At 48.5% G+C, this 25393-nt stretch overlaps 1 protein-coding gene across 1 annotated transcript in view; it reads right to left on the minus strand.

Annotated features, from left to right (window-relative positions):
- The window catches only part of NAT10 (N-acetyltransferase 10), a 38286-nt gene extending 13395 nt beyond the window's left edge, over nucleotides 1-24891 (minus strand). The window contains exons 1-15 of the mRNA XM_059406009.1: nucleotides 24717-24891; nucleotides 22133-22255; nucleotides 21698-21789; nucleotides 18089-18260; nucleotides 16639-16761; nucleotides 14964-15025; nucleotides 13197-13311; nucleotides 12992-13099; nucleotides 9141-9274; nucleotides 7855-7948; nucleotides 7615-7713; nucleotides 4672-4808; nucleotides 1791-1915; nucleotides 1217-1367; nucleotides 838-934 (exon numbers count right to left, since the gene is read on the minus strand). Coding sequence (XP_059261992.1) covers nucleotides 838-934; nucleotides 1217-1367; nucleotides 1791-1915; nucleotides 4672-4808; nucleotides 7615-7713; nucleotides 7855-7948; nucleotides 9141-9274; nucleotides 12992-13099; nucleotides 13197-13311; nucleotides 14964-15025; nucleotides 16639-16761; nucleotides 18089-18260; nucleotides 21698-21789; nucleotides 22133-22240 — 1617 coding nt within the window. The 5' untranslated portion in view covers nucleotides 22241-22255; nucleotides 24717-24891. The remainder of the gene's footprint in view (nucleotides 1-837; nucleotides 935-1216; nucleotides 1368-1790; nucleotides 1916-4671; nucleotides 4809-7614; nucleotides 7714-7854; nucleotides 7949-9140; nucleotides 9275-12991; nucleotides 13100-13196; nucleotides 13312-14963; nucleotides 15026-16638; nucleotides 16762-18088; nucleotides 18261-21697; nucleotides 21790-22132; nucleotides 22256-24716) is intronic.
- Nucleotides 24892-25393: the final 502 nt, after the last annotated feature.

The raw sequence follows: 25393 nt of genomic DNA on the forward strand, positions 1-25393 counted from the left end.
GGGCACAAACAGAGTCCGTGAGAATCACTCCTCTTATTCTTCACTCGAGAGGCCACTCCGGAGTCATCGGCTGACTGGAGTACCGCCCTCGCCGAAGCCAAGCTGTGAGCTGAACCCCGGCTGAGTGCTTTACTTGTATGTCAGCCGGCCAGCCGAGACCCTGCGAAATGGCCTAGGAGGGACTTCGCCTCAAATGTTTGCTGTCATCGTTAAACAAGTGCCGAGGCTAAGGAGGAGGGCAGAGGACTGCTTCGTCAGCGCTGCGGATTTCACAGCTGGGAAGGGAACTTTTCCCTGAGAAGAGGCTGCTACTTCAACAAAACCTATCACCACTTCTAACACCGAACTCTTCAGCCTTCCTTTGAAAGGTGTTCGTAACAATGCTACCTAGAGCCTCACAAAGTGTCCTTCCCAACATGCCCTTCACTCTGGAAGATTTTCAGATATTCTAAATTCTCATTTGGCACTCCTTAAATACAGCCCAGAGGTCCAAGAGTGGCCTCGGTCGGTCAGTACCACCAGGTCACCGCTGCTATGCCATCTGAGCCCATCTGTAGCAGACGAGTGAGAAACACAAGACCCTATTTTAAAAGCAGCAAAGCTCTCTGTTTTCCCCAGCTACGAGCAGGAATTCCACACACTGCGCGGCTGGAAGCCCAAGACGGGTCTGAACAATGGACAATGCAATCTCTCCAGCAGTATCAGTGCAGAACATCTAAGTCCCAGAACAATGGCCACCTGGGCCATCAGGTAGTAAAAGATAGGAAAAGCCAAAAAAGGGACCGTGAGAGCTAGAGTGCACCCGAGAGCACCCGAGGGCTGGCTGGCTACAATTACCTTGTAGTGAGAAGCCACATAGAGGGCCATAAGCCTTTGCAGGAAAACTTCAGAGGCCTTGTGGTAGCAAAAGAGGGTATCTCTATTAACATAGTAGCTGGGTCTGGAGTTAAGCAACCAAAACAAAGCAAAGAGAGCCAAAACAGGACTGCTTCCAGAAGGGACGTGGATACACAGATCGCCCCCAGCAGAAGGAGGAGCCCGCGTCCCTCAGAGAAACCCCGTATTGCAGGGAAGGAACAGCAAGGAAATGGAGAACATTCAACTTTCCCCTCTCCCTGGAGCAGGAGCCTGTGGAACAAAGGGCCGAGGCCTTCTGCTCAGTGACTTCATGGCCCCCCCCCCGCCCCTTCACAGGGTGCAGGCGCCGGGAGGATACAGCTCGCAGGCCTCGGGCAGGGGGCAGCCCGAGACTATCCGGGTGATGTTGAGGCAATCCAGGCACAGCAGGTCGTTCAGCCACTTCTCCACGGCGTCTCCGGGGGCGTATCGGATGGACTCCTGCAGGGAGACCTCATGCAGGGTTCGCGCTGCTCCCCGAAACACACATACATGATGAGAAGAATTGTTAGATATGTTTAGTCAGAAGAGCAAGGCAAATGTTCTACTCCCTTTGTCACAGGTTGGAGAATTCAAACTGAGTGGTTTTAAACTGTTCTGGGGGATGTTCAATCTGCCATGGCACTGATCCCACAGGGATCCCACTAAGTTAGTGCAACCATGCCCCGAGGCGGTGACAAACCAGGGCCTAATCCAGAAGTCCTGGGTCAGGCTCCCAACAGGTCACTGGCCTGCTGTTCCCTGGAGAAAGCAACTCCACTTTCTGGGGACCCAGCCTCTGTGCCCCACGGCTGGCCAGGCTGGTACCACCCAGGCTGATATGAGGAGATGATCCTGCAACATGGTCTGCGGAGACCTGGCGTGGACAGGCCCGTCAAGAGCTCTGGGGGTACCTGAGGCCAGTCTGGCTGTCGCTGTGGCCTTGTTCTCTGCGGTAGTGCTGATCTGGCTCTGGGCGCTCTGCTGACGGAGCTGCTGGATCAGCTTGAGGGACAGGGACCGGCCAGTGCCCTCGTAGCTAGGAGCAAAAGCAAAGGCCATCAGGCAGGACGTCCGAAATCCACCCCCTAGGAGAGGATGGAGAGCTCCCTTCCTCACCCTGCTGCCGTCTGGACTCCCCGCAGAGGGGGTACATGCCCACAGGAGTCAAGGCAGCAGGGTGCTCAGCTGGGGGCCGGTGGGCCCGGGCTTCAAGTCTGGGGTGACTACTTAGCACCTCTGGGCAAGGAACTCACCCTCTTTAAGCCTCCCACCTCACGGGACGATGCTGTGAACCAAAAAGAAAATAAGGACTGGAAAGAGGAGGCGAATACAACCTTCAGCATAACAAACTGGAACAGTGCTCAGGGTCAGCGAGTGAGCTGCCACTGCAGACGCACTGGAAGGAAGGCAGAGAGTGCTTCCGGTGTGGAAAATCAAGACTGAATAACCCGCCACCTCAGTAATTCCTCTCAGCCCTACTTCACTGAGAAGGTGACAAAGCAACTAACAAAGATTTTGGAAAAAAAAAAAGAAATTGTCTTTACTCTGGTCAGCAAATGGACTCTTCTCATTGTATTTCCTCCTTCAGTCACAGCACGGGGGGCGGGGCGGGGCGCGGCGGGTAGACCGCTTAGTGGGTCTTCTTTTTTGTTCAGTGTTACATCACCTCATGGTATGTACTATGATAATATTTATAGACCATATAAATACTTCCTCTTACTCGAATACTATTTTTAAAGAATGATCAAAAAATCGGAACGTTGAGGTATTTTATTCTCCTTCCCAGCCACACGTAACAAAATTTTCTCAAAAGAATTCCATTTACTTATTTAAAAAAGAAGAAAAACAAGTAAGCACAAGCAACAAAACAATTTCTAGCACTTCAAAGGACATTATCAAGGAAGTGGAGGAAAAAACAGAAGGAAATTTTTGTAAATCATATAAGGCACCGGTACCTGGAATACATGAGGAAAACTTACAACTCAGTAATAAAAAGACAAATATGCCAAATAGAAAAATGAGCAGAAGATCTAAATAGCTATTTCTCCAAAGATCACAAACCGTGGATAAGCACCATAAGATGCCCCACCCACATCGTCAGCCATTAGGGAAATGCAAACGAAGACCATAACGAGACTCGACTTCACACTCACTAGGATGGCTATAATCAAAAGACATGTAACACACATGCTGGCAAGGACATGGAAAACTTGGAAATCTCATACGCTATGGGTGGGAATTTAAATTGGTGCAGCTGCTTTAAAAACAGTCTGGCGGATCCTCAAGCAGCTAAATGTAAAGCTACTATCTGACCCAGGAATTGCACTCCTAGGTATAGACCCAACAACACTAAAAACATGTCCACACAGAAAACCTTCCCAGCAGCATTATTCCTGACAGCCAAAAGATAGAAACAACCCCAATGTCCATCAACAAGTAAACGGAAAAACAAAATGTATATAAACATTCAATGGAATATTATTTGATCATTAAAAGGAAGGAAATCCCAACACAAGACACACGGACAAACCTTGAAAACACGGTAAGTGAAAGAAGCCAGTCACAAAAGACCCCACATTGTTTGATTCCATTTACATGAATCGTCTAGAACAGGCAAATCTATAGAGACAGTAGACTAGTAGTTCCCCAAAGCAGGGGGATTAGAGAGTGATAGGTAAAGGGTATCGCTTTTCTTTTGGGGGTGACGAAAATGCAAAATTGATTGTGGGGCTGGTTGCACAATTCTGTGCAGATACTAAAAAGCACAGAATTACACATTTGAAGTGGGTAAACTGCTTAATACATGAATTATATCTCAATAAAACTTCGCAAAAAAAGTAAAATCCATTTTTTAAAATATTTTCAGTAAAGCAGACACAATATATATCTGTTAACAGAGGATTATCTCTTCAAGATGTGATTCACCCCAAGAAATCTTTCCAATATTGAAGATAGATATTCACTGACCTGGAAAGAGCTCACAATATATTGTTACATAAAAAAGTAAACTAACTAAAATAAGTAAACAATGTTCACATTCTCGTTTAAAATTAAAAATTAAAGTAAATGTGTAGAAAATATATAACAAAATTCTAACAGAAGATACTTCTCATGGTGATACTATTGGTGACTTTTCTTTTTGTTTGCCTGTTTTTCCTAATGGTTCCACAGCAAGCATGAACTAAATATTTTAAGTATCTAAACAGAGCTCTTGAGCCACTGTAAGACTGCTGTCTTGGGGTACCAGGGGGGCTCAGTTGGTTAAACATCTGACTCTTGGTTTCGGCTCAGGTCACGATCTCTGGGTTGTGGGATCAATCCCCGAGTCAGGCTCCACGCTGACTGGGGAGTCCGCTAGGGATCCTCTCTCCCCCTCTGCCCCTTCCCCCACCTTGCTCTCAAATAAATAAATGTTTACCAAAAAAAAGACTGCTATCTAATGCTAATTTGATAGTTGCTGTCACACTGTATTTTCACATGGCTCTAAGAGAGATGACATCAGTACTGCTGGGTGCTCTCTGAAAACTAATCAGGCCTAGAGACAAGATGAGACCCTCACCACTTGAGTTATGAAATTCGTCAGTCTCGTGCTGCCCATTTTACCATCAGACCAGAGGTGGGTGCCCCTCGTTAATGAGAGACTGACTCCAATGCGCCAGGAGAGACCAAAGCAGCTCCTATGACTCTGGCTTCGAGAACCAGACCACCTACCCCGACCCAGGCATGCTCACTCACGCCCACTAACGGGCAAGAACCTACAACGGGAGCAATGACTCCCACCCAAGTGCTTACCCATTGATGGTGGATGCCATGAACACAAGGTAGGGGCCCAGGAGGCTTTTCACCAGGGGCAGGGGGATGGCAGCGGCTTCATCAATCACAACAAGCTCGGCCTGACCCAGTTTCACAGCATCTGCAGGGTGTATATACTGTGGGGAAGAAAAGTTTACGTTATTACCCAGCCATCCCGGGGCCACAGCTGTGATCCCTGCAAGGCCTCGTCAAGGCCCCTCTCTGTCCTATTTCCTACTTCCCAGTTCTTCTCTCACTTCTCCTTTCCACTTTTTCTTGGCAGGACAAAACAGAATGGGCTTGAAGCCCAACACCTGGGTTCGGAAGGTCAACCACCGATTACGTGCCCCAGGACGGGTCACTCAGCCTCGCAGCCTCAGACTTCTGTCCGGTAAAGTGGAGGAAATACCCATCTGATAGCTGCTTAGGAGAAACATCGGGGAAATCTGGAAAAATGCCCTGGCTGGTGCCTGGCCTAGTACTGATAGGTGGGGCTCCCTCTTCCTCTCTTCGTCTTCCCATGCTTCTCTCTAGCCTCGCCCTGGCCAGGGAGCCAGAGGCACAGCCTCGTCCCAGCAGCAGTGGCGGATGGGACGGTCAGGTGTCCCAAGCACCTCCTACACTCTGGGTCCTGGGCTACCTGCTTGGACACCGTCATCATTAAGGCCACGTCTCCCAGCCCTGAAGAAGATGCTTCTAAGACTCGATGATGCCTTCCTAATACACACACACTCACATATCCTTAACTGTATGACTAGCTTGGCTACCTAACACCACAAAGTTGCCCTAAGTTTGGCATCCTTATGCATGCAAACCACCCTTTCGGTTTCTTCAGGGCCTCCTGCTATTTTTAAAGTTTGGGCAAGGCCACGAAGAGGTATTTTACAGGAGGGAAAACCTGAATTAACATAAAGACATGCAACCTCGCTAGTAAGCGACACAATGCCAGAGATGGCGAGGAGGTCCCACTTCATTCATGGACACGGAAAATAGATAGCCATAAAACACCCCGTGTTGGGAAGAACGTGAGGAAAACAAAAATTTAAAAAAAAAAATGCTGGTGGGAAAGTAAACTGGTACACTTTTTTAAAGGAGAATCTGGCAAAAACAACGAAAAGGGGGGAATCTGTGCATACTCTAAATCGAATAGTTCCATTCCTAGAAACATAAACAAACAGTAATATAAACATAAAATGCTTGAGAATCAAGCAGAGCTGCAAGCTTTCATCTGGACGAATCCTGAAAACAAAAGCTGAGTAACAAGGCAGGCCGAAAAAGGACAAGCACGGTATGTTATTGTTCATGGATACCTAATTACTTAGTAAAATACAAACACAGGAAATGAAAGGAAACACACTGACCCAGAGCTGAGTTACCTATGGGGAGTGGCAGGAGGAGGAATGGGATTGGTGGGGGGGGGGGGGGGCCACAAGACGGGCTTCAATTTTGTCTCTGATGCTTTACATCTTTAAGACAAAAATAAAAGTGACTTTAAAATATGAAATAAACATAGCAAACTCCAAAGTGTCAATATTTCTTAGGCGTATGTGCTTGGATTCTGAATATAATCTTGTCCTCCGGACTTTTCTCAAGTATTTCTGTACAAGTAAGATCATCTCACTGCTTTGCTGGAAGTGGAATGATGGGTCAGGGACAGAGCAGTCCCACTCAGTTCTAACAGCAAACACACACCCTCAGTAGGGCCCCATGTCTTGGACTCTTTAAGGGGAAAAAACTAAACAAGCACCTCATAAAAATAGCAGAAAGCAGCCCCCCGGAGAGGCGTAGCCGACTTTAATCTAATATTCGTCTTTTTCTCAATTTCCAGCAAGGAGAAGGAGGCCTCAAAGGGACCCAAATGGAGCCTCATAAAGTCAGGTCACCTCTTCTGTGTTTAAACGCCAGCCTGGAGACAAAGGGACTCTGGCAATACAAGCCGGTCTCTGATTACAGATCCAAAGAGCAAAGGGCCGAGCCTGGGCATTTCAAGGAAAGGTTTCCTTTCTCTGGTTTGTGTATTTTTCTTGAGTTTTAACAGGTCTCTGTGTTCTCACTGCCTGTCGCCTGCCCTCCACCCCACCCCACCCCACCATCGGACTTTCTCCCTTTCAGGGAGGCTGAGGGAATCTGGCAAAAATGGGAAGAAATGTACAGAATGAAGGGATTCTAGAAAGAGACCTAGCAAGAAAAAATGAAGATCCTTAGGTAAAAGGCAGAGGCACTTACCATTATTTACAATCTGAACCTTTGATGAAAGGCGGATACATATGCCTTCACAGGCAGAAAGGTCACAAACTGCCAAGTTTACCTGGCCCACTTCCCACCCCAAGACTGAAAATAATCAATGAGCCTCCTCTGCTGGGAGCCCGGGGGCCTCCATCCCTTCTGCAAGCCTGTCACACTGATGCTTCTCTACAACCGAACAGAATTGCGGCCTTTGGACACGTGTACGCCATTCAGGCTTCCAGAGCACTAGAGGTTTATGGAGCTTTCAGGGAAAACACTGTTTAAAAAGGAAAATAGGGCACTAAGCTAAACCACAGAGATTCAGAGTATATCTTCCAAAGTTCTCTTTCTCTTATAAGTGGCGAGGCTGTTGTTCTAGTTACCGATGCACCACCTCAAAACCTACTGTAACTAAGGAAAATCAGACCTGGTGTCAGACAGTGAGTGTGGTTCTTCTAGCTGGTTCACAGTCACGACCCCACTTACTCAATTTCCGAGGGATAAAACGATAACCTTCTGACCTGGCTACCTACGTTTGCGAGTTTGCTTCCAGGTTTTCCTTGACAAGAGCCTGAAAATTTGGGTCAGGTTTATCATAAAGCAGCAACACGTACACAAGACACCCAATTACACATGACATAAAATGCTCTAAAATGGCTGTACTGAGATACAGCAGAACACTGGCCCCACACAGCAGGGTTTTAGAACAAGCCTCACCTGAATGGTCTGCCTGTGTTCTCGGAATACATTCACTCTGATCACCGCTTTGTTAAATTCAGGATTGAGCGACTGAATGATCTCATAATCCAGGTGCTCCTGACGGAGAGAGTCAAATCAAGGACAAACTTTAGAAACTAAAATTAAAGTAAGCAGGCATTCCAAGGACTTCAGTCTAGGACTTCACCTAGACTGAAGCCCAGCCCGGAACCAAAGTAAATCCTTATCCTCATTTCCTACCTGATACTGCAGAGCGTCAAATCCTTTGAAGACAAATTCAAACAGAGTGTGGAGGTTATCAGGGCTTGGGGAGGTAACAAAGATATTGGAGTACCTATTGAACAAAAGAAAAGGACAATTTTTTTAAGGAATCAGGACATCCAAAAGGGACGTGTAGGGAATGTAAGAGGAAAGAAGAGACTGTTGTTTGCCCCGTCCCAAAGGTGATTACCAAAGGTAATGGCAGGAAAGAGAAAAAAAAAAAAGAACACTTCCTAGGGAGGAAAAGTGAAACTCCAGATCCACATGCATTTTTGTCCCAAACTAAGGAGAACACACGAACAGTGAGAAGGCCGTGCGTCCCGGCAGCCTGCTCCTGACATCTGTAAAGGCGCGCTGCCGAGAGGTGCGCACTGCTTCCCGAGCCTGTGTCCTGGGACCAGAAGGTGGCCTCACTCATTGCTAGCTGTGCTGAGAGCGTTTCAGACCATGAGGCCCAACAGCTCAATGGGAGCTCAGGCCAAGACTGCACCAAACCTGCAGGGGGCCTGGTTGAGTGTAGAGTGCCAAAGGCAAAGGTGCTGACCAGCCCCACCGGAGCATCGGGAATGACAGACCAGAAGTCAGGGGCTGCCCTTGGCCCCAGCACTAACAGCACTGACCTGCTGGGGAATCGTGAGTGACTCACTGAAACTCCCTGGGCCTAGGTTTATCCCTCCATGAAATGCTTACGGAGCTACTAGGAGCACCAAGGAAGACCACGCATATGAGGACATGGTAAATTCTAGGTCCATTATTTCAGTCTGTGAAGCGGGAAGTAAAACGCTCTTCTGGCAATTGCATAAACCTCCCGCCCAGGGCAAAAGAACAGAAAGGAACATCACACTCAAAGGCAGCTCCTCAAGAGCAAACAAGCTGTTCGACTGAGCAAAACCATTAAAATGTCAAATGTGTACTTTCTGCAGTCAGCAAAGATAGTCACATACATTCCCATCTCCTGAAGAGTTTTAAAGTTTCTTACTCTTGTTTCTTTCCTCTTGTACATCTGTCCCACTTTGTCTGTGTGTTCAACTTTAAATAGTGATCACAAAGGTCCTGGTGTATGTGTCCACATGCCTGCACATGTGTGCACCACCAGGGGAGGGAGAAACAGTGTCACTGCGTCTAGACAGGAACCCACCACCTAGAGAAATCACATAGGGGCTCACACAGCCCCAGGGACAGTCTCCCAGTCCCTTGACTCCTACTTCGCACACTTCTTCCTCAGAGCTCAGACTTCCCAAAGCAGGGGAATGAGAGCTCCTTACCCAAAAGCCACTGCCCCAGCAATAGCCAATCCCAGAGCTGCAGACTTCCCCCTTCCTCGGGCAGCTGTGAGCGCGACAGTACTTCTCAGGGTCTTTTCAGAGATGCCCTCGATGAACTTCAAGACAGCTTTGGCCTGTGAAAAGAGAACCCTATTAGGTGAGCTGGGAGAAAGACCAAGTGTCAGCCACCTACCGCCACTATGGTGGGGAAGTCGGGGCTAAATCAAAGGGGGCCTATCCCAGCCGGCCAGGAGGCAAAGCTCAGCACTTGCGCTTCTCACTGCCTGGTCATCTCCTCTCCGTCTCAGGGCCTGAAATGCCACTTGGATGCTGGGCACACCCACTTCTAGACCTCTTCCCTACCCATCAAACTCCTGTATACATGCATCTGCCCCTACATGTCTCCACTGGGATGTGTGTCAGACTTCTCAAACTGACCTAAGGGGAACCCAGGGTGTCCCCCACCAACTTCCTCCATCTACAGCCTTCCCTCTCTCAGTTAACTGTCCCACTGTTCAGGCCAACAGCCTCTCCATTTTCTCCCTACCTCTGATTCACTGCCAAAGCCCATCAATGCTACCTTCAGAAGAGGTACCAATCCTATGATCCCTCACCTGTGTCCTCCTCTGCCATGCTGCTCAAAGCCCCCGTGCCGTCTTCCCCCATCATTACAAGAGACTCCCAGTTAGTTTTTCTGCTTCCACCTTTGTTCCCCTACGGTCTAGACTCAACACAGCAGCCAGAGGGTAAATTTTAAAGTTGAGCCTGGGGATCCCTCCAGCAGCTGTGCTGAGAGACTGGGCATGTGAAACCTACCGTGGGTGCCCACTTCTCAGACAGTAAGTGCCAAGCCCTTCAGAGCCACGTGGCTCGGCCGCACGACCTCTGTCATCTCCCCCTATTCGCATCCGCTCACTCTGCTTCAACCCAGGCAGCCTCCTTGCTGGTCCCCGGGCAAACCACGAAGACTCCTACCTCAGGCCTCTGCCTGTGGTGGCCCCTCGCCAGAAGCACTCTCCCTCCAATGGCCCCAAGGCTCATTTCCCCAACTCCTTCAAGGCTTTGCTCAAGGATCACCTTCTAAACCAGGGCCCCCAGAACCACAGCCTCTGCCCACCTCCTGCATTCCTGATCCCTCTGTGACACTGTTTGTTTCCCCATCGTACACAGCACCTTCTACTGCATATCAGGATTGGCCCATTTCCTTGGCTCAACGTCAGACTCAACCCACCAGAACACACGCTCCACAAAGCAGGTGTGCCCCTCCTTTCTACTATGGAGCCCAGTGCCTAGGGTCGAGTCTAGCACCTAGGAGAGCAAGAGTCCAGAGGCACTGAATGAGAGGATGAACCACAACACTACTTGGGGGCCAAACTCTACTCCTCGCCTGGGATCTGCCCAGGAAAAGGCCGAAACTGGGAAGAAGGCCAGAGGGTCCAGCCTGGTCTGTCTGGTCCTAAAGAAGCTGCCTGACACACCCAGGCAGTGACACTGAAGAAGACATTGAGGAGACACAAGCCCAGGCAGATGGAAAGGAAGGAAAGGAAAGCGCTTCAAGGAGCCAGAGTCTCTCTAGATGGAAACACTCAGAGATCCAGGTCCTACTCTTTTTTTTTTTTTTAATTTTATTTATTTATTTTACAGAGAGAGAGAGAGAGAGATCACAAGTAGGCAGAGAGGCAGGCAGAGGTGGGGGGAAGCAGGCTCCCCGCTGAGCAGAGAGCCCCATGCGGGGCTCAATCCCTGGACCCTGAGACCACGACCTGAGCCGAAGGCAGAGGCTCAACCCACTGAGCCACCCAGGCGCCCCCCAGGTCCTACTCTTAATGGCTTTTGCTGAGCGCTGTATTTTGTTCGTTTGTTGCTTCCTGCTGAGAAGTTCTAAATTCTGACAAAACATAACCAGGAAAAATCTGGCTCAGTTAGTTGAACGTCTGACTCTTGGTTTTAGCTCAAGTCATAGTCTCACGGATCATGGGATGGAGACCCACGCTGGGCTCCCTCCTCAGCAGGAAGTACGCTTAAAGATTCTCTCCCTCTGCCCCTCCCCTGCATAGATGTGCATGTTCTCTCTCTCTCTCTCTCAAATAAATAAATCTTTTGGGGCACCTGGGTGGCTCAGTGGGTTAAGCCTCTGCTTTCAGCTCAGGTCATGAACTTAGTGTCCTGGGATTGAGCCCCACATGGCATCGGGCTCTCTGCTCAGCAGGGATCCTGCTTCCCCCGCCCCCCCCCCCCGCCCTGCCTTGCCTGCCTCTCTGCCTACTCGTGATTTCTGTCTGTCATATTAATAAATAAAATCTTAAAAAAAAATAAAAAATCTTTTTAGAAAATACATCCTAAAACAATATGCTACAATGAAAAACCAACCCCCCAAAATAATTTACAAAACAAACAAACCCAGATGCCCAGTAATTATATGAAAAAAGTACCTGCTTTTCTCATAATTAAAGCAACACAAATCAAAAGAGTGATTCTGTGTCCCTGTAACACAGGACTGGTAGGCTTAGAAGTTTAACCATAGCCAGTACTGGCAAGGTGTAGGATAAAATGCGTTTTCATACTGTTGCTGGTTCCAAGAACCAGTGCGATACCCGTTTTAATGCACACACACTCTAATCCAGCAATTCTTCTAGAAACTTATCCTAGAGACAGTGCATATCTGTAAAAAAGATCCTAACAGCATTGTCTATAATAGGAAAAAAGCTGGAATCAACTCAAGTGCCGACTAGGGGACCGCTTACACTGTACAGCATAATCCCTTCACATATTTGCAAAATCTCCATTTGTATACACAGGAAAAGTTCAAGAACACACAATAAACTGTTAATGACAGTTGTCTCTGCAGAGGGGAACTGCCAAGTAGAAACACCATCTTCCATTTTTAAAGCACGCTCTTTCATACTTGGTGATGTTTTTTCTGTGTATTTTCTTACAACACTCCTACTGTTTTTATACCTTCTCCCTCTTCTGTCCTTTCTCCATCCTCTCGCTCATTTCCTCTCTCTGACAAAGGGGACGAGAAAGTGGCTCAAAGAAGCCTAGAGTCTGCAGCCTGGGCTGCACAGAGAGCTATGTGGCCAATAATTCTATTCCTAGAACAAGCAGGGAAATCAGCCTGCTGGGCCTCCACCCCAAGTGGGAGGTGTCACTGCAGCTGTTTTCCATCATGAGGGCAGAGCCCAGTGCCAAGAGGCCTGGACTGTTCCTCTGGCTCAGGCTGGACCAGAATCCTGAACACACCTGACAGCGTGAAGCTCTCTGGCCACAGTCAGGTCCTGCACAGCCCAGGAACCACTAGAGAAGCTGAGGGTACCAGCCCTGATCACCTCGGTGAGCACAGAAGTGCATCCTGGAAGCTCCCTCCCAACCCACCTAGACACACCACTGCACAGGACCCCATCAGACCTCACTCTGGAACCAGGGCACAAGGGGCCTCAGGCTCTCTTCTCACTTCTACACAAAGCGGAAGCAAAATCTTTATGTCATTAAAACTTAACTAAAATGGAAGAACACAGATATATCACCCTCTTTTAGAAAATGTGCCAGGGAGGTTCCTCTTTAAATTCAATCCATCTCCCCCAGCACAGCCCCAGACCCTCTACTCCCTGAACTGATGACGTGAAGTGGAGGGGGAGGTAATCCTTGGACCTGTTATGAACGCAGATGACAGAGACTAGCCCTGATGTTCCTGCACAAATTAAAGCAAGAGAAAAGGTCCCTTCCTCAGGAGGATCCAAGTCCTGATTTGTCCTGACTTGTCCAAGTGTGGCTTCTGTAGCTTTCTGCATGTTCTATTTTCCTCTGCAGTGTCCATCCTGGCACGGGGAAGCTCGGAATGCCACACTCACCTGATCTAGGGTCCTGCAGCAATCCACCAACACGCCCACCGGCTGGGTGTCCTGTAAGCTCTCCTTCAACTCCTTCAGCTCAAGGTCAGAAGGACCAAGACTCTCCTCCTGCCAGAGAGGAGAGGAGAAGGTTTGCCACTGCCACGGGAGGGTCTCCACAGAAAACACGGCCTCGGCCTGACTCCTGGCCAGCTGGCTGACTCACCGGGGTCCGGGGAGGTAGGGCCTCAATGCTGGCAGCGTGCGACGAGATGGGCAGGATGTTGAGCTGGTCATCGATGACAAGACACTTCTTACAAGAGGCCAGAGAGAGGATAAATCTGAGGAACAAAACGGTCATGAGGTGTTGGGGGGAAGGAGGGCAGTGCCTACGAAACAAAGGTGTGGCTTTTCTTCCAGAAAGTCATTTGGCCCGTACAGCTCTCAGAAAGCTACAGAAAGCCAAAACACAGTTGGAGGGCAGGGCAAGAGGATTCTGAGCTTCCTCTACAAGGTACCTGATAGTGGTTTTTTTTTTGTTTTTTTTTTTTTTTTAAGGTTTTATTTACTCATTTGAGAGAGAGTGAGCAAGACAGAAAAGGCAGTGGGAGAGGACAGAGGGCAAAGCAGACTCCCTGTGGAGCAGGGAGCCCGATGTGGGGCTCCAGCCCAGGGCCCCAAGATCATGATCTGAGCAGAAGGCAGAAGCTTAATGGACTGAGCCACCCAGGCGCCCCCTGAACATGCTTTATACAGCAAACAAGAACACCCAGAACTGTCTAGAGAGACAAGTTGTAAGCACTCCTACTATGCACAACTGTCACTGCTCCCTGTGTCACACAGCTCTTCCCACACCCTCTCATGATCACCCTTTAAAGACTGAGCTGTTTCAGGCCATCCTTCAGTGGGGAGCTCCAAACCCATCCCACAAATGATCACCAGTCACACAGGGAAACAAGCGCATACATGAACGAATTTACCTTCTGCCACGAGGAAAAAATAAAGACAAGGGAGAAGACAGAAGAGCTCCCTTAAGAAATTAACACCAACGCTCCTGAGTGTAGGAAAATGTGTGTTTGGCTAGAGAATTTGAGGGCCTCCCCCAGCACAAGGAGAGCGCCTCACGGGCTCCTGTCACAGGCTTCCTTCTGTTCCACTTGGCAGCAGGCAGCCAGCTCCCAACCTAATCCGTCTACTGAGTGAAAGCACCAGAGACGATGAAAACTGGAAAGGCCCCAAGTTTCGAGGCCAGGCCTTCTAAATCTCAGCACAAGCAACATTTCAGACTCTTTGTTGTGGGGCTGCTCTGTTCACCTCAGTCTGATCAGCAGCATCCCTGGCTTCTACTCACTAGATGCCAGTAGTGTCCCCTACCCGTCCAACAGTGTCCCCCAAGTCATGACAACAGAAATGTTTCCAGTGTCCCCAGTGAGCAAGACTGCTCTAGACGAGGACCACTGACTCGGGACACAGCTTCCTATGGCGTTTCACAGGCTGCTAACCAGTGCTCCTTAAGAAAGGGCTCTGTGGTCATATAAATCTGGGAAATGATCAGTTAAATAGGTCCCTGCTGCTGCAAGACTTTCAGAGGCTATGACAGGCCAATGTGAATCTTCACACAGAACAAACCATATCAGCATTTCCCAGACACAACTGGCCAGAAACCCTTTTGACATCAAGTCCTTCTTAAAATACTAACGTTCTGTGAAACACATTTTGGGAAACGGTGACCCAGACAAATTACCCCTTTGACAGAAGAGTAAGTGAGAAGCCAGAGAGGAGGAGGACTTGGTTCAAGCCCCAGCCCCCCACTCACTTTCACTGCTTCCAGTTGGCTTCCCAACCACCACTGCTGTCCGGGCTCTCACTGCTCTGGACCCGTGCCACCTGCCCTCGGATAAGAGCGCAGCTTTCTGCTGGGTCCAAGACAAAAATATACTTCCCGCCACGGCTCCTCACAATTAAGGGCCTGAGGAATGTGCCTCAGACGTACCTCTCGTTAAATCTTCCCACCACATCCTGATGGGCCTCAGTCCTGTATCTTGAATGCACGTCCTGAAAGAGACAACGTCCGTGAACAAAGACATCCCACAGTATCGCTGGGGCTCCAGGTCTCCGTACAGACGTTGTAACAAGCAGCCCTGGGATAAAGAGGCGCCAGCGCTGCTGCTGGAAATCCACCCCTACGTGATCTGCTGTGCTCAAGGGTCGGACCACTCCTTGCTGAAACTGGGATCAGCAAACTCTCAGTGTAGTGTTTTTTAACGACAACAAACTTCCCCTCATCTCAACTTTGGCGTTTTTCCACATTTTATCCAGCACCATAAAATGTCTTCATTCAATAAAATGTACATGCCAACGGTGTGCCAGACATGCTGGCTATACACTGGTGTTTAACGAAGCGTGGCCTCCGTTCCCATGAAGCCTACGGTCCGATGGTTGGAGGGAAACAAATGAGTAACATTCCGGCCAATGCTACAGATGAAAACCAGGGTGCAGCGACAGCAAATGGCAGGGGGCGGTTACTGACCTGCAGTACGGAGGGAAGGCCCTCTGAGGTGAGGAGCAGACAGCCATATGAAAGGGGGCAGAAGGACAAACAAACTGACGTGGGCACAAGGTCATTCATTCACAAGCATTTAATGAGTGCTTACTAAATGCCGGCCACTCTCCCAGCATCGGGGAGTGCACCAGCAAGGAAAACAAAGTCCCCGATCCCATGAAGTTTAGAGACTAGCACAGGAAGTCAGACAATAAACAAATAAATATGTAACTTCAGGTAGTTGACCAATGTTCTGAAGAAAAACAAAGCAGGTCACGCATTCCAAACAGGGGGTGAGGAAAGACCACGCTGAGGAGGCAGTTTGAGCAAGGACTTGAATGTGGTAAGGAAGAGGGCCCTGTGATATCCCAGTGGCCACAGCAAATGCATGGGCCTCTCAGAACACCCAAGGAAGCCAGAGGGGCCACAGAGGCAGGTGATGGGAAGAGCAGTGGTGACAGTAAGCAGCCACTAAGGTTTAAGGAAAGTCCAGGTCACCGTAGTAACACAGCTCATGAAAGCCTGAGGCTAATGCTAACTCCATTCCCGAGTAGGGCCATGGGAATGACTGAAAACCTAAGAAATAAGAACATCCACGTGGCAATACTGACAAGGTATTACTGACAGCTCTGCATCCACTGAGACACAGTCCCACTCCTAACCATGTCCTCAGCTCTGGATGGAAACTACCCCTTCCACAGTCAAAGCTCTTGCCAAACCAGGGGTGGAACTGGCAAATGTTCTCTCATCATCCACAAGGATGAGGACTGGTGAGGATGTCTGTGCGTGGTCCCTTTTTGCAATACACGGATGAGGCACTGGCACGGCTCTCTGCAGAATATCACTCCAGAAATGGAACTACGGAACAGCTGCACCACACCCGAATCCCACTGGCGTAGAAATCCACAAATACCCAAAATCAAATGTGAAATTCAGATGCCAAGACACAGTCAGGGCCACTGACATTTCTCCACAGTGACCTTCTCATTACTGGCAGTCAAAAAGCTCCCAGCTCAGAGCCTGTGCCGACCGCTCACGGGAAGGAAGTTCTTTAAAGAAAGTGGCCAACAGCAAAAACACAGCTTGGTCCGAACCGCCTGAGTTCGATTACAAACCACACACCTACCATGCTCATCGTGTACAACTGCTTCAGTGAATTCATGGTCCGTAGGAGGATGACCACCAGCCCGCCACCTTCCACCGTTTCCACAGTTCTGGCCAGCAAGTTTGGAGTTAAAGCTTCAAAATCCTGGAAGAAGGAGACCTTGGATAGGGCTGGTCATGCCAAGAGCACCCCCAGGGAAGCTCAACTAAGAGCCAGGTGATAGAGTAGGAGGAGGGCTTCAGAACACAAACCCAAGACCATAGTCCCCACCCAACTCACAAGTGTGGACACACATACACCCACCCCTTCCCGACGGGCAGAGAAGCGAGCCCAGCCCTGGAGAAGTGGGGTGCCTGGTTTTGTATGTCAAGTGTGTCTAAGAATCTCAGACAAAAGCCTGTTTGGGAAAAAATCCTCCTACTTTCATTGATTTGCACTTGGATTTCACAAATCCCTCACGTGCATTTTCTGATGTGCTCACAGACAGAACCCATCTGACAAGACTCAACTGTGCCACACGGGGGAGCCACTGCCTAAGGGAGCCTTTTTCATCGCAACCAGTAACGGGCCGCCTAAGAACACTCGCTACCAATCCATGGTGGGGTGAGAAGAGGCTCTCTTCTCGTCTCCAAGGTGGGGTGCAAGCCAGCAGTATGGGACAACCCACTGGAAGGTAGAAAGAAAAAACAGAAACTCCCAATTCATGATTTTTCCCCTCATTTCTTAATTTCCTTTTTATAAGGAAACGTTTTATAACGTATATTACCACAGTATTACATGCATACTATAAACACAGACCAAAATTGGGGATCTGAGCCTAAATGTGTTCTTTTTGGGGGGATGCGGGGGTCACAGTGTCAAGGAATAAAAGGATAAAACAGACCATCAGAGCTCAAAACAAAGAAAAACATGAAATTTCGTCTATTAACTTGACTGGCAAGAGAATAATACCAGTGGAAAAAAGCACCAGCTAAGAGTTCTCTGCGGGGGGGGGGGGGCGGGACAGTAAGGGGATTTTAAGGACAGAGAGGGATGGAGGGTGTTGCCGGGGGTTATGGCAATCAAGCAGTCTGGGGAGAACGCCTGAGTACACACAGGGCTCCACCCTGTCGGTGAAAACAGGTCCCACTGCTCCCCGCTCACCAAAGTCTCCAGCTAGTTCCAGGAAGGACCAGGGGACGTGAGGTCGCTTGGGGTTCACAGCACTTCCTTTCTCACCTTCAGCTGGCTAGAAGCAGCTGTGACGGAGCCTCTGTGTCAGCTCTGGTATCTCTAGGTAAGTGCTGCCCCAATTGGAAAAGTTCATTCTCATACGGAGTGAGTTATCAAGTCTGCTTTGGAAAGTGGCCAAGTGTTCCACTGACCATGTGCAGGGGAGGTGGTGGGTGAGCCTTCCTCCTTAGGGCCCAGCTGTTCTCGCGGGGAATGCTCGTGCTCGGACTCCAGGCCCAGGCCGGGGGAAGTTACCCACCTGGAGGACACACATGCCGAACGTGTTGCCCAGGATCTTGTGGGTCTCGTTGTAGTAGCAGTAGCGAATGTTTGTAGCCGCCACGAACAGTTCAAAGGGGTCATCTTGCTTTATGTTCAGTGTCCCGTTCTTTATTTTTTTCTGGAGCTGTCGCATTCTTTTCTTCCGGTGACTGCAATCACCCCCAACAACCCCCCACCCCCAGGAGAGCTAGTTAACCAGAGAGACTATTAAGGGTGAGAGCAGGGGACAGGCCAATCAATGATCACCCACCCAGACCTTCAGAGCGTGAAGGAAACTCGGCAACTACAGGGCTAACCCCACCCTTTAAAGGTGAAAGAAAGTGTAGAGAGGTTGAGGACGGGCTTCAGAGGGAGCCACGGTGAATCCGTGGGGGGGCCTTGCTATGCTGCCCTGGCACCTTTTGCAAATACTTAACTTCCCAAAGAAAGTAATGGAAGGACCTAAAGCTCACATCTGGCTAGACCAGAGTTTGAAATCCACCCTGGTCACCTCATTACCTCAGTCTCAAGCCCACGTTTCCACTACACGGTACCATTTCCCAGGTTCCCCAGAAGACCTGAGAAAGGCAGGGTGACCACAGGTCGTTTATTCATTTCTCATAAATGAATTCATCTACTTCCTTCCCCAGACTGTGGGATCAAGTCCTCAAGGGCAGCCCTGACAATCCTGACAGAGGATATAAGGGTGGGAATGGGATCTGGATAGCTCTCGGGAACCCTAAACAACTTCTTTTATCTTAAAAACCCTGACTGCCCAACTGTCATTCAACTCTTTGATCTACAGAAAGAGAGAAAAACAGGACAACTCCAAAATTAAGGATTATAACTGATGAAAATGTTACTACAGTTCTCTAACTGAATAGCTAGAACAAAGGCCTTCCCTCTGGGCCCATATTTCTTCATCTGTGAAAGAGGCCATTGGGCAAGGTGACTGTCCCTGTCACTTTGGGCTCATGCCTTAGCCCATGACTTACAAGCATCAGCTTATCTGGTGCTCTGTCACCTCAAGACCGGGCTGGGAGAGCTACAAGAGGTACAGAAGAGAGTCTTACAAGTGAAGATGGAAGGGTTAAGTTGGAAAGGCAAATCTGTCCTGAACACTGTGAACCACCTAATTCTGCCCCGTCTGACATTAACCAACTGCAGGGCAGTGACACAAGCCCCGCAACTTCACATTCTGCTGACAGGGAACAGGCCTTATTCTCAATCTATATTAAAAATGCTTACCTGCCCAATTATGAAAGAATATATACTACCAAATACCTACTGTGATTTATAACAATCCACAGTGACAGACAGCTAAACGCTAACAATGGCTATGTACTGAGGTTATGAGCGCTTTTATCTTCAACTTGGTGATGTGTCTGTATTTTTCATATCTCTTAAAAGAACGCCATTTATATACATTTTTTAGAACAGCAAGACAATTCACTCAAAACCTAGTTTCTTTTAAGCAGAATCAAGTCTCTTGAAGACCAAAGGATGGGAACTAATGAAAGTTAGCCTTTGGAACTAAGTACAATTGAAAGCAGCTCAAAGTCTGCTAAACAACGCATTCGACTCAACAAATACCACTTGAGCACCTACTACTAACATGCCAGACCATCTGAAAATATGAAAATAAAGATAAGCAGGTGAGGCCTCCTAACTAAATGAACTTACCACCTAAAAATAAAACAAGACCAGGGCGCAAATGAGCATCTTCCCGGGGAGGGAGAATGGAGAGTGACCAGCACTGGAAGACGGCAGGCAGCCAAGAGGGCAGAGGCACCCCAACGTGTGACTCCAGGGCTTGGGGGAAAGTCTGAAGAAGGAGGCAGGCCCTGAAGAATGGGGAACGTTTCAGAAGGGGACACCTGAGAGGCGGCGGTGGCATCCCAGACAGAGAGGGCAGGGCCAAGGCCAGGAGTAGCCACAGCACAGGGCAGCCTGAGCTGGAGATTTCCATTTCCGAGTCAACACCAGAGACAAACACATTTGGGAATAAAGGAGAAAGGAGAGACTCAAGGACAGAAACGCACATGCAAGCTGGGCAAACAGTAGGAGGTAAGATCAAGAAAAAAAGTACTGCTCAGGTAGGCAGTCTGAGAAAGCATCACTGAGGCCACGAAAGGAGCGCACCTCTGACGTGACCACAGAGTGGGTTATCTGCCAAGGAACACGACTTGGCATCCCAAACTCCTCCAGACACAGAACTGCAGGCTGAGCTACCAGATTTCCACTAGGTGGACTGACCCCACCTCCTTAGGGCCAAGGGTGGGCATCTTACCACAGGAATTTGGGGAGAAAGACAGAGGTCCAACATTGCTGGACCTCAACACTCAACAGCTCTTTCAGCCGTGGGGACAAAAGAACACAGATGGTGGAACTATAACGAGAAAGGACAGGACCGGCAAGCAGAGCTGAGACAGGCAAGCACTGGGAGCATCCAGGCTCTGGCTCTACACCAGCTAAGGCAGGGCTGACATCACATTCCCGTAGGTATCGTGCAGACCTCAAGGAACTCCCTTTGGGCCCAAGTGTGTTTGTGGCGGAGGTGTGCTATTTCAACCAGATGCCCTGACTACTGCAGCTTCAAAAGTAAGAGGAGAGCCAACCATCAAAAACAACAGTGAACCAGTGGAGAAAGAGGAAGGAGAAAGAGAGAGAAAACTGCTGCAAGAGATGCTGGGCTGTCAGTGACTTCCCAGAGCACAATCTGGTCACAATGATCGAAGCGGAAGCCAGTTAAAAAAGAGAGTGACTAGAAGTGCACAAGGTTTCTATTTCACAGCAATAAACGTGAGAGAAAAATGAGAGCCCGAGAGATAAAACTGGGCAGCTCATCATTTTTTTTTTTTTTCCTGAGACTGGAGAGCTGAGCACATTTACAGGAAAAAGGAGCAAATTTCAAAAGGGTATGGAGTGGCTGGCAGAGGAAAGAGGATGCAGGTCCTGAAAGAAGTGAGAGACGAAACGCAGAGTTCATAAAGGGGTTTGCAGAGGGCATGGGATGAGGCACATCCTCCTCAGAAACAAAACGCAAAAAAGAGACTGAAAATACAGAGTAAATTTGAGATGGGAAAAGGCAACTGAAGGAATCTGCATTAGAGCGGCATGATCAGCTTAGAAAAGTAAAAAAAATCAGAGGCAGAAAGCAAGGTACTGGGATGCGGTCCTCTATAGAGCATGAAATGGATTTGAAACTTACTGTCAGCGGGGCACCTGGGTGGCTCAGTGGGTTAAAGCCTCTGTCTTCAGCTTGGGTCATGATCCCAGGTCCTGGGATAGAGCCCTGCATTGGGCTCTCTGCTCAGCAGGGAGCCTGCTTCCTCCCTCCCTCTCTGCCTGCCTCTCTGCCTATTTGTGATCTCTGTCTGTCAAATAAATAAATAAAATCTTTAAAAAAATAAAATAAAATAAACGAAACTTACTGTCAGGAACACAGAAAGGACACTGTGCTATCATTTTCTATCTCTGGAAGTGTCCTCAGAGGTAGCACCTCCCTAATGATCCCTGAAAAACTAGATCTGGGAATCACTGCTTGGCACTGAACTAAGGAGCAGGAATTATAAGTGGTATGGGACATTCAAAGGGCCAAACTTACCTGCTAAAGCCCAGCTCTTTCTTGTAACACCACAGCACTGAAGGCCGAGCCTTCACCGTTGCTTTGGACAACATGTGGTGGAGTATGACCACCTGCCAAAAGGAAAATGTCACGGAATCTCAGGGCCCAAAGAGGCCTCAGAGACTGCCAGGCCCAAGACCTCACTTGAAAGATCTGCAAAGTAAACCAAGGGCCAGGACAGGAAAGCACCCGGGGTCCCAAGGCCAGCAGTGCCTAGGCAGGGGCTAGAAGCCCAGTCACACATACTTAACCTCATGCTCAGTACCTCCTGAGGTTCTCACTAGGCATCTTACTCAGAGAAAACCAGTCAAAGGGACCTTAATGTTACCATGTGCTGAAACCTCAGACAGCCAGTAACAAGTTGACTCTGGGATAAGACACAAAGTAAGCCAGGAAGTGCTGATCAGGTCCTACCTGATCCTTTCCTCGGTCTCCGACTACAACAAACAAAGACCTTTGTCGTTCAGCGACTCCATTTTCAATGAGAATCCGGATTCGGTTATCTACTTTCTTTCGATGCATGGCGAACGATTACCGCTGAAACAGAGAGAAAGGGAACACAGCTGTACATGAACACCAGATTCTGGGTGATGACATTAGCTGGTGGCCTTCTGTGGGGCCAGGGGCTGTGCTAGGCACATTTGTAAGTATCATTTTACTTAACTCTCCAATTGCTCCCTCCGCTGAGCTGTCACAAAACGATCACACACTAACCAATCAATAACTAATTATTAGGGGCTGCTTTTTGCCCTAGTTACTAGGGGAGCCCCAGAAGCAATGCCAGATAAAGGCTTGACTTCAAGGAGCTTTCATTCTCCTTGGAGAAAATATTCAAGTAAATGAACATGTCAGTTTCTTTTTTTTTTTTTTTTAAGATTTTACTTATTTGACAGAAATCACAAGTAAGCAGAGAGGCAGGCAGAGAGAGGAGGAAGCAGGCTCCCCATGGAGCAGAGAGCCCAATGCGGGGCTCGATCCCAGGGCCCTGGGATCATGACTGGAGCTGAAGGCAGAGGCTTTAACCCACTGAACCACCCAGGCGCCCCTGTCAGTTTCATTTTTAAAATTAGGAAACCGTGGCTTGGGAGGTGAAGAGTATGTTTCCTCAGCAGGAAAGTCAAAGAGAAGCTGTAATTCATACTTCTATCAAGGAGGTTTTTTCCACAACCAGAAACAATGCTCCAAAAAAACAGAATGATTAAAATATATGATGGCATATTTACAGAATAAGGCAGTTTTCAAGAAAAGTTTTTCAAAATAACTTTCAGAAATTATCTAAGGATATGGATGTAGATACTTATGAGAAGACAGACATCGCAAGACAAAGCATACCTTCTTTTTTTAAATGCATTTACCTAACACATAGGGAAAACAGACCTAGAAAGAAACACCAAAATGTAAATATTTCTGAATGATGAGACTGCAGATGGCTTTTATTTTGTTCTTTTGTTATTTGGTGTTCTATTTTTTTTTATTCATATGCATTACTAATAAAGTCAGGGAAAGGAAATCAATGAATATTATTGTGATGAAATGTGTCCCAGGGCAACTGGGTGGCTCAGGCATTAAGCAGCTGCCTTCAGTTCAGGTCATGATCCCAGGGTTCTGGGATCGAGCTCTGCATCGGGCTCCCTGCTCAGCGGGAAGCCTGCTTCTCCCTCTCCCACATCCCCTGCTTGTGTTCCCTCTCTCACTGTGTCTCTGTCAAATAAATAAATAAAAATCTAAAAAAAAAAAAGAAGAAAAGAAAAAAAAAGAAATGTGTCCCAATTGTCTCCTCGAGGGAGGGAAAACCATACTGAAGTCTGTACAGAGAGACCTTAAAAATTATTGTGATTACATATAACAAAATACTGCATCATTACCACAATAAATACACTAAGGAAACATCAGGAATATCAATTATATTATTGCAACATAAGAGTAAGAATGACAGGTTACCTAGGAAGTCCAGGGCTTGCTGCTTCTAAACATAAAGTTCATCAATTGCCTTAACTATGCCATAACCATCCTTCTAACCTCCAATCCAAATGTGGATTTTAGCAGTTCTATCTTAATATTCAACACTATATTACAACTAATGGCTCCTTTCCTCATGAAAGGAGCAAATATAAAAGAACTCAAGTAGAGACTCCAAAGCCTAAGCTTTTTCCAGCTCAAGGATCACCTCCGCTGAGCTGTCACAAAACGATCACACACTAACCAATCAATAAATAATTATTAGGGGCTGCTTTTTGCCCTGGTTACTAGGGGAGCCCCAGAAGCAATGCCAGATAAAGGCTTGACTTCAAGGAGCTTTCATTCTCCTTGAAGAAAATATTCAAGTAAAAGAGATAAGGGGCGATCGGTCTTAAGACTGACAAAATTAGGTGTAAAAATAACAGTACAGCCAGTGGTCTGATGAAGGTCTGATCAGAGTGATCAGAGGTTGATCAGAGGTTACTCTCGGCTGGAGTTGCACGGAAGCCTTAATGGATGAAGAGGGCCCTGAGAGAAGAGAAAGAGAACTTTTCTTCATTCATTCATCTATCGGTCTAACAAAATAGCATCTGTGTGCTAGTTACCGTTCTAGGGGCATTAGCAAATAAAGTCTTGAATGTGACTGCTGAATAAAGACTATAAAAGAATGAGGTGAGTCAAACAGTTTAAAACGTGGGAAGCTCTGGACTCGGTTTAACGCCCAGCGCCTATACCAGGAACTGGGCAAGCTCCGCGGAAAGCGAAAGTGTTGTCACCCACCCCCTCACCCCGACCCCTAGCAAGAGGTCCCTAGAAGGTGGAGATCGAGCCCCGAGACCGCTCAAGAAGCACGCCGAGGGTCGCCGCCAATCGGAGAAGGGGAATCTGTCATCTAGGAGCGCCCGTGCGGGAAGGCAGGAGGCGAGGGCCGGGCATCTGCATGGATAGAGACTTCATCCTCGAGCCAGTCACCTCTGGGCCCAAGAAAGACATGGACACCGACCTCAACACCCACCCCAAGACATCCCGTGTTGGCTACCTGCGCCCCGAGCCCAGCGGATCCCAGCCAGCAGCCGAGCGGAAGCACGTGGGGGAACCGAATTACTGCAGTAGCCAGAAGGGAGCAGTGGGCTGCCCCTAGCGGATGCCGGACTGCGAGCTTTCAGAGTTGGTCTCGCTCCGCGAAGCTCGTCCCCAGAAATCAGCGTGTGCGCAAGCGCACTAACGGCACGGCGGCACGCGTATGCAGGGACCTTTCTCAACCAGGTCGCTGTGTGATGACGTCAGAGGCCCCGGAGGCGGAGCTGCAGCCCACATAGACAACGCGGCTGGGAAATTCCGTTTCTACTCGGGTGACTGGCGTGCCGCTCGTCAGACTCAAAATACCTTGGCTTCGAAGGGGAAAATGTGCATACAGGTGTCCGCACGCCCAGCCACTGCCACTGTACTGGGACTAGCCCGGCTTCCCAGATGGGTCCGGGGCAGCACATGATAAGTGGACCAGGATTGTGTAGCCTGGTTTTATGAGATTACCGACTCCAGGGATCTGTGCGGGATTTTGACGATTTTTATTAAAATAAGTTCCCACTTTGTGACAAAATGAGGAAACTCGACCAGCAGACCCAATTCATTTCACTTGACCCTCCCCACCTGCAGAAACGACCCTGTAGACCTGTCGAGAATCCAGCAGGCTTTCCATCCACCAGAGTGGGTACT

Source organism: Mustela nigripes, chromosome 1 (genome assembly GCF_022355385.1).
Source record: "Mustela nigripes isolate SB6536 chromosome 1, MUSNIG.SB6536, whole genome shotgun sequence".
Lineage (NCBI taxonomy): Eukaryota > Metazoa > Chordata > Mammalia > Carnivora > Mustelidae > Mustela > Mustela nigripes.